We start from the raw sequence: 15,752 nt of genomic DNA, 5'->3' as shown, positions 1-15,752 counted from the left end.
CTAGAACAAGGTGCATCTCATGCAGGGATTAGAGCAAGATGAGGCTCTGGTCTGTTGGTTTCCTGCTCCTTCTATCTTGCTCAGCACTGCCAGATGAGGAGTTGAGCAAAAGCCCATGCAAGTGAACTGCAAAGGGAAAAAATGGAATTTGTGCCATTATTTTGCTTCTTTATGGAGAATAGAGAGTCCTGAAAGAACTTTTTTAAGTAGGAAGGAGTGAGTGGAGCTCTGCTTAATTTTTAATCTTAGAACTATCAGGAATGCCAAATCTCATCTTCCCTATTTTTTGCTGCCAGCTCCTTAGAGGACACAGATACATGGAGTCGGAGTTCTCTGAGTGGGTCATTGAAGAGTCAGAGTGTTGCATCTTTAACAAAAAGAGGTTTTCTCCAAACTATTTGTTAGGCATTTTATATTGTTAGGTGTTAAAAAACAAATTTTTTTATTCAAGCTGTGTAAAACTTTCTCCTTTTAATTAATCTGATTTCATAAGAATACACATTCTCCAATCCTCCATAGCGCCATCCAGGAAAAAGAAAGTAGAAAAGACCTGAATTGTTATTGTAAAAGTCAGGCTGGAAAAAAATTAAACACAAACAAAAGCCTTCCAGGTCTTTTTAATCCATCAGAATAAAAGGGAAGGGGAGGGGAAGAAAAAGCACACAAGCCTCCCCCCCCCCGAACCAATTTTACAGATTACCTTACAAGGTCCTTAAACCATTAGTAATTGAATGTAAGAGCATATCTAGTGACGTCTCTCCAGGGTTTTCTGCAGGATTTAGAGCTGGAGGGCATGCGCCAAAGTATGTGATAGATTACAAAGGGTCTGAAATGTCCTATGAAGAAACCCCCTCATGATATAAGCATAACGACTGTGAGTAAATGCTGAATCAATGGGATGAGCCCCTTCACCACATGGTGTGGAGTCAGGCAAAATCCCGTGAGGAAAAGGGACCCAAAGCAGGATTGTTCCCTACAGATGCTCCAGGAGTTTGCCCAAGAGATGGAAAAGCCCCATCAGATAGCATCTAATCCATTTCCCCATAGGATATAGTCAGGGAGTCAGCGTGGGAGCAGAGAGGTTGATCTGTGAGCCAACAAGGTAAATGGCGGTTGAAACAGTGTGAACAGAGGCAAGACAGAGTGTGAGTAGGGCCCTACCAAATTAACGGCCATGAAAAACGCATCATGAACCATGAAATCTGGTCTGCCCCCGTGAAATCTGGTCTTTTGTGTGCTTTTACCCCATACTATACAGATTTCATGGAGGAGACCAGTGTTTCTAAAACTGGGGGTCCTGACCCAAAAGGGATTTGCAGGGGGGTTGCAAGATTATTTTAGGAGGGGGTGCGATATTGCCACCCTTACTTCTGCACTGACTTCAGAGCTGGGTGGCCTGAGAGTGGCAGCTGCTGGCTGGGTGCCCAGCTCTGAAAGCAGCGCCCCGCCAGCAACAGCGCAGAAGTCAGGGTGGTAATACCATACCATGCCACCCTGACTTCTGCACTGCTGCCTTCAGAGTTGGGCAGCCGGAGAGTGGCGGCTGCTGACTGAGGGTCCAGCTCTACAGGCAGCAGCACAGAAGTAAGGGTGGAAATATCATACCATGCCATCCTTCCTTTTGTGCTGCTGCTGACAGCGGCTCTGCCTTCAGAGCTGGGATCCCGGCCAGCAGCTGAAAAAGAGTAGCAGTACCGCACTCCCCCTATAATAACCTTGCGAGCCCCCTCCCCACGACTCCTTTTTGGGTCAGAATTCCTACAATTACAACACCGTAAAATTTCAGGTTTAAATATCTGAAATCACGAAATTTATGATTTTTAAAATCCAATGACCATAAAATTGACCAAAATGGACCATGAATTTAGTAGGGCCCTATGTCTGAGGCAGCAACTGGAGTGGCAGCGGAGGTGGAGGGATGGCTGTTTGAGAATGGGGAAGAGGAGCAGGCTTGTATTAAGAGAGGAAATACCGGAAAACAAAGAGAAGTTAAGAAGGGAGGGGATCATGAGAATGGAGGCAAAGGAAGTGAACAGCCAGGAGCGGATGGGGCCAATTAAGTAGGAGGAGAACTTAGAAGTGGAGAACCTTCAAGGAAGCACAGAGTCTAGATCAAAGGAACAGAGAGAACTGTGGGGGAAGAGGTAGTAGAATTTGGCAGATCTTGTTGATCAACACAGGCAAGTAATCCTGCACAGAGAGGTTGCAGGAGCAAACTGGGTTTGTGGCACAATTCCTAGGTGACAGATGGACTATGGGGGCTGGGGCTTAAGAGGCACATTGAAAAGTGACCAGAACAGACTGAATCAGTCCAGTCCCCTGAACAGCAGAACGCAAGAGTCACAGCTTGTGTAACAGGAACATTAGGGCTGTGAAATAGTGTACATTAGAGATCATGGAAATAGCACCTTGGACGCTGGTACTAGCTGCACTCTGGTAGTGTCTAGACAGTCACTGACACTGAGCAGGGATGGATTCAACCTGAATGTTTTCCAGTTGATGCTTGTAAACAGGGCCAGCTTTAAGCCAATTCAGCCGATTCGGCTGAATTGGGCCCCGCGCCTAAGAGGGCCCCGCAGCTGTCCACTCCGCCCCCAGCTCACTTCCCCCTCCTCCCCTCTCCTGAATGCTCCGCCCCCTGTTCCTCCCCCTCCCCTGCTTCCCATGAATCAGATGTTCGCGGGAAGTCTGAAAAGGGGCAGGCGGCGGCAGCAACAGGTAAGGGGGGGGGCGCGAGGAGGGCTCCTGGGAGGCGCGGCGCGGCCCAGTCTGGCCCTGGCCGAGCGGCCCCGGTGGCTCTGGCTCCAGCCTGGCATGGGACAGCGGCCCCAGTTCTGGCCGAGCACCCCCAGCACGGCCCCACGGCTCCGACCCCCGGCCGAGCACCCCCGGCCCCAGCTCGGGCCCTGGGGCGCCAGCCCAGCCCCAGCCCGAACACCTCTGGCTCAGGCCCCGGCGGCTCTGGCTCAGGCCCTGGGGCGACGGCCCCGGCCCCAGCCGAGCGGTGCCGGCCGAGCACCCCCGTCCCTGCTCGGACCCCACAGCTCCGGCCCCGGCCGAGCACCCCCGGCCCAGCTCAGGCCCTGGGGCGCTGGCCCGAGTGGCCCCGGCCTGAGCCCCTCGTGCCCCGGCGGCTCTGGCTCGGGTCCCGGCACGCCGACTCGACCCCGGGCTGAGCGACTCCGGCCTGGCCCCGGCCCTGGCGGCTCTGGCTCATGCCCCGGGGCGCCGGCCCCGGCCCCAGCCGAGCGGTGCCGGCCGAGCACCCCCAGCCCGGCTCGGGCCCCACGGCTCCAGCCCCGGCCGAGCACCCCCGGCCCCGGCCCCAGCTAAGCACCCCCGGCCCGGCTCAGGCCCTGGCCCGAGCCCCTCGGTCCCCGGCGGCTCTGGCTCGGGCCCCGGCGCGCCGGCTCGGCCCCGGGCCGAGCAACTCCGGCCTGGCCCCGGCCCCAGCGGCTCCGGCCTGGACCCAAACCCCGCGACCCCAGCCCGAGCGGGGCCCGATTCCTGGGGGCGGGGCTTGCCGGTGGCAAGCCCCACCCCCAGGAATCGGGCCCCGCTCTTGCTAAGGCCGGCCCTGCTTGTAAACATGGTGGATTCAAAGCAGGGGTGCTGGAACAATTTGTGTACTGGGGGTGCTGAGAGCCACTGAATCAAATTGTAAAAACTGTATATAATGGAAACCACTTTAAGTCAAGGGTGTAGCAACACTCCCCGCACCCCTAGTTCCAGCACCTATGGTTCAAAATGATTCCCAGGAGCTGGTTCCATGGAAAAGCTTAACTGACAAGAGATCAAAAATGTCAATGCTGGATCCACAGATGCTGTTCAGATAGCACGGTACAGCCACAGCATGGCCCGCCTGGGTCAACACTTAGCACAGCACTGCCACAACCCCAGCACAGGGCAGCCACAGTGCCAGCACGACCTGGCCAGGCTAGCGCCTCTCATCTGGAGCTGCTGGTCTCCGCAGAGCAGGCCATTTCTGGCAGGAGTTCTGGAACAGCTTTTATAGTGGGGGTGCTGAGAGCCATTGAACCAAACTGTAAACCCTGTATATGATGGGAACACTTCAAGCCAGTGGTGCAGCAGCGTCTATGATTGCTGGTGCTCCTTCAGCCACGCTAGGCTGCAACCCCCTGCGCAGATCAGCAAGTCGTTCCCGCCAAAGCTCTGCACCGCCCCCCACCCCCATGCCTCCTTTACAGCGCTATGATCACATCACAGCCACACACTGGCCCTGCCCTAGTTCCTAGCCCCGCTCCTGCCTTCTCCCCCCGTCCGTATTCTCAAACGACCCCACCCCTTCATGCAAAATCATGCACCACCTCCTCCTACCAAGCGGCAGCCAAACAACTTCCGGCTCCTGCCAATTTCCTGGGAACTCTCAGCCACGGGGACTTGTCAATCACCAAGTGTTGCCATGGCAGCAGATCCTGGCAAGAGTCCCCACCTATCTCCTGGATTTCCATAGCAGCAGTAAACAAACCTTCCCTCTCCCTGCAGGTCCCAGGCTTCTGGAGCAGCTCAGCGCCGGGGTCAGTCCCCCCCCCAAAAAAAAAAACTGGGGGCAGGTTTGGGTGCCCCAGTGCCAGTCTGGACCCAGATCCAGGGCACCCACTGGCATTGGTGGATGGGATAGGGGGCTTCTCCCCTCTAGTCACCAGGCCCCCTTTGCCCCAGCTGATGCCCCATCCCCACCTGGTGGAGATTTCTCAGGGCCCTTTGTGTGCAGGAAGGTAGTGGGTTCTCAGCAGGACTGGGGTCTGCATCAGTGTGACTGGGAGCCTCTGCAGACTGAACTCCTCTCTCCCCTCAAAGGTGGCCCCCAGCGCAGACCAAGGCACAGCAGCTGGGGGCATGGGTGTAGGTAAGGCAAAGCTTTCCTCACTGCTGGCAGGCCAGGGTTACACACAGGCCCCCAGGGGCTGCTGGTCAGGGCTCTCTGGCCAGAATTAAATTCTCTTCTAATGGGGCTTTTTCTAGTCTCTGAAGATGTCGGATGAGGAATTTGATGATGACTACAGTGCCAACGAACGAGAAAAGCAGGGAGTGGAGGGGGAGGAAGAGAAGGAGCCAACAGAGGAGGAGGAGGAGGAGGTAAGGAAGGACATGGAGAGAAGGACTCTGAGCGTGAGGAGAGGGAATCTGTAGGGGGACATGGCTGGGATTAGGGGTGAGCTGAGAGACTGACCCTGCCTTATTTTTGTGAGATGTTATCTCTAAGTCTCTCTTTCTCTGACTGTTTGTTTCTGTCTCTCTCCATTCCTCCCCTCACCACTTTAGAGCTTGTCTCCCCACCTTCTTACAGAAGAGATCATGAAGGAAGGCCTCTCCCTCTTGTGTAAAACAGGCAATGGCTTGGCTCATGCCTATGTAAAACTAGAGGCAAAGGAAAAGTGAGTGTGGTAACATGCACAATCAAATCCTTCTTCCCCCCCACCCAGTGGCAACAGGGCAGAAGCCAACTCCCTTCCTGCAGCACCCTTTCTAGGTGGATGGGAGGAGGTTGGGGAAAAAATTCTGGAATGATGATTAATGGTGACATGGATTGCAGTGCCCAGTAGTGTGGCTTCTTTCTGTATGGGTTTCCATGGTTGATGGGGCATCCCACTCAATATTCTGGACAGATCATATTATGAGTTACCTCTGACTGTACTCTGGGATGATGAGAAGGGATATGGGCTTTGGGGCTGTCACTTTGTTAGTGTCCCTCCTCCCTCCCTGTGTCTGCTTCTCCCCCAATATCTACATAGACCTGTTCCTGCTCTCCCAAGTCAAAGCTGGCACCAGGAGATGACTGGCCAACTGGAGTTCAGCTTGTTGGTCCAGCAAAGCATTTCTACGGCCCTGTCTCTCTGGTTGGACTCCCAGGTTGCAGCTGGCAGGACATCATGCCCTGGTGGAGACCTCACCACAGTTAGCCAGCCCTAAGTTACCTCTGAGATACCCCATTCCAGATCACTTTGATCAGTAGAGTCAGGTAGATGCCCAGATACATTGTTGAGAACACCAATATCAACGTCCAGGTAGATACAATAACTGGGTAGATATGACAGATGGATAGTTAGATGGACGCTCCAGGAAATGCTCTCAGCAGCTCTCCCCTTGTGAACAGTGGGGAGGCTTAGATGACATCCCCCAGAGCTATGCCCTTTGCACTGATTCCTGGGGCTGTTCAAGTGACTTCACCACCCCAAACTCAGCAGCCACCTGAATTATCCTCTTCCTCACCCACCAGTTGCCAGTAATCCATGGACCCATAAGTGTCATGGGGGGAGGACACTATTGGGAGACTTTGGAACTTACATCCCTGTGAACAGAGCCCCCACCCTGGCCATGTCCACCAGGTACTAGAGAGACCTTCCTGTCTTTCATTAATCAGGAGCAGCCCTTGCTGTTTTGCTGGCCAGGGTGGAAAATGTTTTCTGCACCCTATGCCTGAGCGGCCCTGCAAAAAAAAAAAAAAAGGTAGCCAATCAGGAGAGATTGGGGGCCCTGCAAGTTGGAACCCAGGTCAACCGCCCTGCTCGCCTGCCCCTAGAACCGGCGCCGTCACTAATTATGCATTCCAGCCTCCTAGCCCTGCAGACTTGTCCTTCCCCATCTCCCTCTTTTCCCCACCCAGCCCTCAAAGCTAAGACCACTATCTGATGGACTTATCTCTTCACAACCTCTCTGGGTTTCCTCCCCTCAGTTTCTGCCTGCTCCTGACAGCTCCTTCTCCATTCCTGGGAGCGGTCTCCACCTAGGGGTCCCTCAGGGCTCTGTTTCCAACTCCTCTGCTCACTCCACCATCTGCCTTCTCCCTCCTTCTCATGTCCAGAGAAGCTTCTCCAGACCAGATGTAGGTAGGCAGCAGAGGAGGGAACTGGCTCCCCAACAGTGAGGAGGGGCAGAGTGGAGGCCAGCTCTGGGAGGAGAGGGATGGGAGGAAGAAATCTGGATGTTTGTTTCACATCCTCATCCTGTGGCAGGGACCTGACAGATATCAGCCTTCTCCAGAACTACATTCACTTGCGTTATGTGGACTTGTCAGAGAACCAGTTGCGAGATCTGTCTCCTCTGGGCAGCCTCATCCACCTTCTGTGGCTGAAGGTGGATGGGAATCGGCTGATCAGCGCCCGTCTCCCAGAGCTGCCCTACCTTCAGATTGCCAGCTTCGCCCACAACCGCATCAAGGACACAGAGGGCATTACCCACCCACGCCTGGGCAGCCTCAACCTTAAAGGTGAGGTGGGTGTGTACTAGGCCTCACCACAAAGAAGTGCTCCTTGCTGTGTGCTGGGAAGGGAACGCTGGAAGGATTAACCCTTTTGCTGCTTCCTTCTCTGTCACTCAGGGAATGAAATCCAGGTGATATCGGGTCTGGATCCAGGGAAGCTAACAAACCTGCACACGGTGGAGCTGCGAGGAAACAAGCTAGAAACCACCACAGGGCTGCACCTGCCCAAGCTCAAGAACCTTTACCTGGTAAGAACACCTTACCTCAGGGGCATTATGCTGCAGAGAGTGGTGTGAGACTCCATTGGGGTGTCCATGAGCCAGTGTGGTGGTAGGCCAGCACTGTGCAGCCTTGTCAGCCTGAGAGACTAACATGTTTCAAAAAGGTTAGGGGATCACAATCAATTCTTTGGGGCAGATTCTGTGATCTATTGTGTTCCCAACATGCTCAGTCAGTGGCTCTCAGCTTCTCCTTTTTAAAATATCCCCTTTGCTGCACTGGGTATCAGTGTAAGGGAGAATAGCATCTTGTGCCGAGCAAGTCAAGCTCCTATCCTGCACACTCTGGGGCTCCCACAGCAGGCAATGGAACAACCAGAGTTACTCTCTTCTCTCTGTGATGCAGCAGGCAGCCTGCAGGGAAGTTGCTGAGCAACTGTAGCAGATAAAGCACTGCAGGTGCTCAGAGACCTCCCAGCTAGACCTGCTTCTGCGGTTGCAGGGGATGTAACTTCCTTTAGCTCCTCTGTGACCCTCACTCCCGTCCCTGTTTTTCATTAGTTGTACCCCCGGAACTACTTGAGATCTGGGTCTGGCAGCTCCTCCCCTTAGGTTGGGGGAAGGGAGGGACCTTTAGATGTGGGTGGGCTTGTGCCCATCCGCTCTAAGGGTACGTCCAGACTACCCACCGGATCGGCGGGTAGCGATCAATCTATCAGGGATCGATATATCGCATCTCATCTAGACGTGATATATCAATCCCCAAATGCGCTCCCATTGACTCCGGAACTCCACCAGGGTGAGTGGTGGTAGCAGAGTCGACGGGGGAGCCTTAGCTGTCGATCCCGCACCCTGAGGACGGGAGGTAAGTCGAAATAAGATACACAACTTCAGCTACAGGAATAGCGTAGCTGAAGTCGACGTATCTCACATCGACACCCCCTCCCCCCAGTGTAGACCAGCCCCTAGATTCTCAACAGGAGCAAGGTATGTTACCCACTCTGGATACCTGCACTCCCATCCTTTTTTTTCCCCTTTGTCGTCTCTGGAATCATTTGAGCTTTGGGTCCAGTAGTTCCCCCCCCTTAAGCTGGGGGTGGGGCTTTATATGTGGGCAGGTTTGCACCCACCCATGCCCCTAATCTTCAATAGGTGCAGAATATGAGGTGTGAGGCAGGTAGGGAGATGATGCTGTCTTCCTTCTCCCTGACAGGGCTGATTCCAACCCCAGTTTTGAAAGTGTTGTGCAGGTTTTCTTTGAGACTGAGGACTGATAGGTCAGAGAAAGAACTTGTCAGCACTTGAAAGGATTGGAACAGCTAAAGCTAGAGCAGCCAGGAGGAGAAGCTATTCCTAACTTAGTCCTAAGTAATATTCAGTGACAGGAGCTAGCCACTAAGTAATAGTGACTACAATAAAATTAGGTTCAACATCCAAGGGGCAGGTAGGGTAACAAAAAGTGATACAGTGAGTGACCCTAAGCTTTATAAAGGGAGATTTCAGTAAAATCAGATTAGTCAAAAAGACCCTAAATTAAAAGTAAAAGAAGTAAAGTCCTTAGATTTGACAAGGATTCTACCTAAGAAAACTATGGATGGAGGAGGCGATGGCGTAGGAAGGAGGGTTTTAAGTTTATTAGGAACTGGGAACCTTTTAGGAAAGGAGGAGCCCATATAGGAAGAATGGGCTCTATCTAAACCAAAAGGGAACCAGATTGCTGGCATGTAAAATTAAAATCCTTGAGAGGATTTTGTAAAGTAATGACTGGGAGAAAGCCGACGGAGGCAGAGGAGCAAACAGTTTGGGCAGAGACACCTCTTAGAGATGAGTTTATTAAAGGGGACTCAATATCCTAGTAAAGAGGATAGGAAGAAGTTGGTGAAGTTCAGGTAGGAGCTAGTGAGGAACAATCAAACGCAAAAGAGTTCCATTTAAATATAACACATGAAGACAAGCAGCTGAATATTGACAAAATGTACAAGTGCTTATGTAACCTTTGGGTGTGCTAGAGTTCACTTCATTACCCTTCTTCAGTGCCTAAAAAAACCTCAACTCCCATAGAAGAGTAGCTGGAGACCCAGAGTTCAGTATATAAGGGTTTTCAGCAAGGATTGCACAGGGTCAACCTCTCCATATTCACGCCCCGAAAGGAACTAAAGAAATTAATTTCATTAAATAACTTTATTCTTTGTTTATCATAAGATTTTATAATCTAATTTTTACAACGTGACATGGCTATTTTATAATCCACAGACATTACCTTCACAGTTATACATAAGCATAAATAAAGAAAACAAATTAAAATCTGAACAGGGTCAGTCCTCACAGAAATACAGTGAGAAGAAACTGAAAGTTCCAAAAAGCTTAGGTTTTGTACACCTAAGTCTCAGTTAGAGTCTTTGGTCACCAAATCTAGACAGTCTGCTGAGTCTAAAACTGGGGTGGGCAAACTACGTTTTAAGCTGGCCCTTGAGCGGCACCACGTGGCTCGGCCCCACTCTGGCCGGGGCACTGGGTCAGGAGCCACAGCAGGCGGCTCCTGGAAGCCACGGTATGGCCCCGCTCCAGCTCCTACGCTCCAATGGGAGCTGCAGGGGCGGTGCCTGCGGATGGGGCAGCATGCAGAGCCACCTGGCCGCACCTCTGCGTAGGAGCCAGAGAAGGGACATGCCACTGCTTCTGGGAGCCACTTGAGGTAAGCACCACTTGGAGCCTGCACCCCCTGAGCTTCTCCCCATGCCCCAACCCCCAGCCCTGATCCCCCTCCTGCTCTCCAAACCCCTCAATCCCAGCCCTGATCCCCCTCCTGCACCCCAAACCTCTCATCCCAAACCCCACCCCAGAGCCTGCACCCCCAGCCGGAACCTGCACCCCTTCCCGCACCCCTTATCCCCCTCCCACCCTCCAAACCCCTCAGTCCCAGTCCAGAGCACCCTCCTACACCCCAAACTCCTCATCCCCTGCCCCACCCCAGAGCCCACACCCCAACCCCAATTTTGTGAGCATTCGTGGCCTGCCATACAATTTCTATTCCCAGATGTGGCCCTCGAGCCAAAAAGTTTGCCCACCCCGGTCTAAAACAACATCTTCCCTCCGCTTGCTTGTACGGATCTTCAGTTGGAATCCATGCAGACTCTTCCTCCACTGAAATCACTGCTAGCCAGTCAGCTAACTGATTAACCAACCACTCAGTTAAGTGTATAGATTTAAAGAAACCCTGTTACAAGAAAATATAAAACTTAGAATAGCAAAATAGAAATGACTCTTTCCCCATTACTACATTTAAAGAAAAGTTGTGACTCAGACTAGCTAGAACAGCTTGGCTAAAATCAAAACAACATTCAAAGCATACAATTAAAATAGTTATTTTTTCCTCCCAATTTCCCCTTGCTATATTAGCATTACCCAGGCTTCCCTGTTAGAGGGTTAACAATAGCACTAACCTGCTCCAAAATGCTTCAGAGTTAGGGACAACCGCCTGCTATCTGCTCCCAGGCTCAACTTCTCCCAACTCACACAGGGCACATGGCCCTTTGTAAAGAAGCTGCCCGGACTGCTTGCCCTCATGGAGTCTGACTCCAGCAACAGGGAATCTATTGGAGCAGACCCAAAACTACCACACCTAATTCCAGAAGCTTCTGGATGTGGAGTGCTTAATCTGCCTAGCAACAATGACCCAGACACAGCTCAGTCCTACCTCCCCTCATTGGGTCTCCTAAAGAGAAATCTCCCTATTAGACACATGGGTTACACTTATACACAGATGCTAGAAGTCTAAATACTAAAATGAGTGAACTAGAGTGCCTGGCATTAAATGAGGACATTGATATAATAGGCATCACAGAAACATGGTGAAATGAAGATAATCAATGGGACACAGTAATATCAAGGTACAAAATACATAGGAACAACAGAGTAGGTTGTGCTGGTGGGGGAGTGGCTAGGGTTACTATACGTCTGGATTTTCCCAGACATGTCCGGCTTTTTGGTCCTCAAATCCCCGTCCGGGAGGAATTTCCAAAAAGCAGGACATGTCAGAGAAAATAGGGATGCATGGTAAGGCGATCACCTCCTCCACGGGCTCCAACTTTCCCAGCTCCCGCCGCTCTCCCCAGCACAGCAGCAGCCGAAGCCCGGGAGGAGGCGGATGCGAGCTCAGATGCCGCCGCCGGCCGGCGCCGCTCAGCCAGAACCAGGGCCCGAGCCGAGCCGGGCTGGAGCCGCTGGGACCGGGGCTGGGGGTGCTCGGCCACCGGCCGCCGGCAGACCAGAGCCACTCGGCCAGAACCGGGGCCCGAGCTGAGCCAGGCCGGAGCCTCTGGAACTGGGGCTGGGGGTGCTCGGCCGCTGGCCGGCGCCACTCGGCCAGGGCCAGGCCGGGCCGGAGCGACCGGGTCTGGAGGTGCTCTGCTGCCGGCCGACGCCGCTCAGCCAGGGCCGGAACCGGGCCGGAGCCGTTCAGCCAGGGCCAGGCCCAGTGCCCGAGCCGAGCTGGAGTCGCTAGGGCCGGGCTGCCGGGGCCAGAGCCTCTTGGCCGGCCACCGGAGGGAGCCGCTCAGCCGGACTGGGCCGCGCCTCCTCACGTCCCCCCCGCCGCCCCAGCTTACCTGCTGCCTGCCTGCCTGTTTCAGGCTTCCCGCAAACATTTGATTCGCGGGAAGCAGGGGAGGGGGAGGAGCAGGGGGGTGGAGCATTCAGGGGAGGGGGCGGAGTTGGGGCGGGACTTTGGGGAAGGGGCGGAGTTGGGGCGGGGGCAGGGCCCCTTGGAGTGTCCTCTTTTTCCAGGACTGCAATATGGTAACCCTAGGAGTGGCATTATATGTAAAGGAAAAATCTTATATGAATCAAACTGTACTATAAAATCTCTGTGGATAGAAATTCCATGCTTGAACAATAAAAGTATAGCAGTATGAATATACTACCGACCACCTGACCAGGATGATGAAGGTGATTATGAAATGCTCAGAGACATTAGAGAGGCTACAAAGGCAGAAAACATAATTATCATGGGGGTTTTCAACTATCCCCATATTGACTAGGTACATGTCACCTCAGGATGGGGTGCAGAAACACCATTAATGTCTGCTTCTTGGGAGCAGCTAGTGCTGGAACCTACAAAGGGAAAGGTAATTCTTGATTTAGTCCTAAGTGGAGCACAGGATCTGGTCCAAGAGGTGAATATAGCTGAATCACTTGATAATTGCAACCATAATGTAATTACATTTCACATCATTGTAGGAGGAAAATGCCAAAGAAAGCTAACACAGCAGCATTTAATTTCAGAAAGGGGGACTACACAAAATGCAGAAGCTAGTTAAACAGATATTAAAAGGTACAGTCACAAGGATGAAATGGCTGCAAGCTGCATGGAAATGATTTTAAAACACTATAACAGAGGCTCAAACTAAATGTATACCCCAAATAAAAAAAAAACAGTAAGAGAACAAAAAAAATTCCACCATGACTAAACAGCAGAGTCAAAGAGGTGGTTAGAGGCAAAAAGGCATTCTTTAAAAACTGGAAATAAAATCCTACTGAGGAAAATAGAAAGGAGTACAGCCTCTGGCAAATCAAGTGTAAAAGTATAATAAGGCAGCCCAAGAAATAATTTGAAAAACAACTAGTTAAAGACACAAAAACTAATAGCAATTTTTTTTAAGTACATCAGAAGTAGGAAGTTTGCCAAACAATCAGTGGGGCCACTGGGTGATCCAGATGCTAAAGGAGCACTCAAGGAAGACAAGGCTGTTACAAAGAAGCTAAATTAATTCTTTGCATTGGATTTCACTGTTGAGGATGTGGGGGAGAGCCCCACACCCCAGCCATTCTTTTTAGGAGATAAATCTGAGGAATAGTCCCAGACTGAGGTGTCAGTAGAGAAGGTTTTGGAATAAATTGATAAATTAAACAGTAATAAATCCCCAGGCCCAGATGGTTACACCCAAGTGCTAAATAGCTCAAGAATGAAGTGGTTGAGTTACTAGCAATAATATACAATTTCTAATTAAAATCAGACACTGCTCCAGAAGATTGGAAGGTAGCAAATGTTGTACCTAAAAAAATTAAGGGGTGACCCAGGGAATTACATCCCAGTGAGCCTTATTTCTGTGCCTGGCAAATTGGTTGAAATTATAATTAAAAGGAGAATAATAAAACACCTGGAAGATCATGAGTTGATAGGGTCTAACCAGCATGGATTCTGCAAATGAAAATCATGTCTCACTAATCTCAAAGCGGAACTCACATTGACTTCAGTTGCAGATATGAGCACTCAGCACTTCTGCTGATCAGCCCCAGCTCTGAAATCAGATCCCTGAAAATGAGGAACATACAGTTAGTGACCACCTGTGAAAAGTCTGGTTGAAGTGGTTTGCCCAGCATCACACAGGAACTCTGTGGCAGAGGCAGGGATCGAATCTAATTCTCCAGCGCAGCCTTAACCATGAGACCCTTCTTTCTCTTCCTGCAACCCTGTGCTTCTTTCAGTACATGCCTTCCAATTTCTGCAACAAACAAGATAGGGTCCTACAAAAAACAGCCTCCTTTCCTACACAGCTCTGATTTACTCCCTGAGCACCATCCATCCTGTGCACTGAATGAAGCAGTGGTTCTGTGGAAAAAATAGTATGTGATCATGTCATTGAAGATTGTAACATAATGCATATGCATAAGGGGAGCCGAATTCTGTTTGCACAGGCAGTTTTAATTATGGCATTTCTTAACTTTTGAGTGCAACCTTAATAATGTTCTTTTAATGTGGGGTGTCATCAGCAAAGTTGGAACCTTTGGATTCATTGCACAAACCTCTGCCATTTCAATTAACAGAGTAACTGATAGCAGTATAAGTTGCCATCCTCTATGTGAGGGGTGGGCAACTTTTTTGGTCCGAGGGCCATCTGGGTATGGAAATTGTATGGCGAGTCATGAATGCTCATGAAATTGAGGGTTGGAGTGTGGGAGGGGGTGAGGGCTCCAGCCGGGGGTGCAGGCTCTGGCGTGGGGCTGGGGATGAGGCATTGGGAATGCAGTAGTGTGCTTTGGGCTGGAACTGAGGGATTCAGAGGGTGGGAGGGGGAATCAGGGCTGGGGAGGGGGTCAGGGATGCAAGCTCCGGGCGGTGCTTACCTCAAGCAGCTCCCAGAAGCAGTGACATGTCCCCCCTCTGGCTCCTACGCAAAGGCACGGCCAGGCAGCTCCTGGCCAGTGGGAGCTGCGGGGGCAGAGCTTGGGGTGGGGGCAGCGTGCAGAGCCCCTTGTCTGCCCCTACACATAGTAGCTGGAGTGGGGACATGCCGCTGTTTCCAGGAGCTGCGCGGAATGGGGCAAGCCCCCGACCCTGCTCCCTGGTTGGAGCGTTGGAGTGGGGCAAGCCCGGAACCCGCTCCCCGGTGGGAGCTCGAGGGCTGAATTAAAACGTCTGGAGGGCTGGATGCAGCCCCCGGACTGTAGTTTGCTCACCCCTGCTCTAAGTGGACCAGCACTAGAAGGGTTTCACAGATTGGCTGAAACTATTGTAAAGAAGAGAATGATCAGACACATAGATGAATGCTTTGTTGTGGAAGAGTCAGCCTGGCTTTTATAAAGGGAAATCATGCTTCACCCATCGATTAGAATTTTTTTTGGGGGGGGCAACAAACATGGACAAGGGGGTCCAGTGCACATAGTGTACTTGGATTTTCAGAAAGCCTTTGACAAGGTCCCTCACCAAAGGCTCTTAAGCAGGGGTGGGTAAACTTTTTGGCCCAAGGGCCACATCTGGGTATGGAAATTGTGTGGCGGGCCATGAATGCTCATGAAATTGGGGGTTGGAGGGCGGGAGGGCTCTGGCTGGGGGTGCAGGCTCTGGGGTGGGGCTGGCAATGAGGGGTTGGGGATGCAGGAGGGTAATCTAGGCTGGGACCGAGGAGTTTGGAGGGCAGGAGGGGGATCAGGGCTGAGGCAGGGGGTTGGGGTATTGGAAGGGTTCAGGGGGGCAGGCTCCGGGCAGTGCTTACCTCAAGCAGTTCCCAGAAACAGCAGCATGTCCCCCCTCTGGCTCCTACGCAGAGGTACAGCCAGGCGGCTCTGCACGCTGCCCCATCTGCAGGCACCACCCCTGCAGCTCCCATTGTTTGCGGTTCCCGGCCAATGGGAGCTGCGGGGGCAGCATGTGGAGCCCTCTTGCTGCCCCTACGTGTAGGAGCCGGAGGGAGGACATGCCGCTTTTTCCAGGAGCCATGCGGAGTGGGACAAGACCCTGACCCCGCTCCCTGGATGGAGCGGAACAAGCTCCAGACCCTGTTCCCTGGTGGGAGCTTGAGGGCCAGATT

General features: G+C 52.2%; 1 protein-coding gene across 2 annotated transcripts in view; it reads left to right on the top strand.

Annotated features, from left to right (window-relative positions):
* Positions 1-4,490: 4,490 nt before the first annotated feature.
* LRRC23 (leucine rich repeat containing 23) overlaps positions 4,491-15,752 on the top strand; it is a 28,341-nt gene continuing 17,079 nt past the window's right edge. Inside the window, exons 1-5 of one of the 2 annotated variants that reach the window (XM_054041521.1) lie at positions 4,491-4,538; positions 4,987-5,100; positions 5,287-5,399; positions 6,978-7,231; positions 7,343-7,473. In XM_054041521.1, the coding sequence (XP_053897496.1) occupies positions 4,996-5,100; positions 5,287-5,399; positions 6,978-7,231; positions 7,343-7,473 (603 nt within the window). In that variant the 5' untranslated portion in view covers positions 4,491-4,538; positions 4,987-4,995. Of the gene's footprint in view, positions 4,539-4,598; positions 4,871-4,986; positions 5,101-5,286; positions 5,400-6,977; positions 7,232-7,342; positions 7,474-15,752 lie in introns of those variants that run through there. The other variant, XM_054041528.1, reaches the window with a different exon arrangement.

Source organism: Malaclemys terrapin, chromosome 1, assembly GCF_027887155.1.
Source record: "Malaclemys terrapin pileata isolate rMalTer1 chromosome 1, rMalTer1.hap1, whole genome shotgun sequence".
Taxonomy (NCBI): Eukaryota; Metazoa; Chordata; order Testudines; family Emydidae; genus Malaclemys; species Malaclemys terrapin.
Note: the sequence above shows the minus strand (reverse complement) of the source record. Positions and strands in the feature narration are given on the sequence as shown.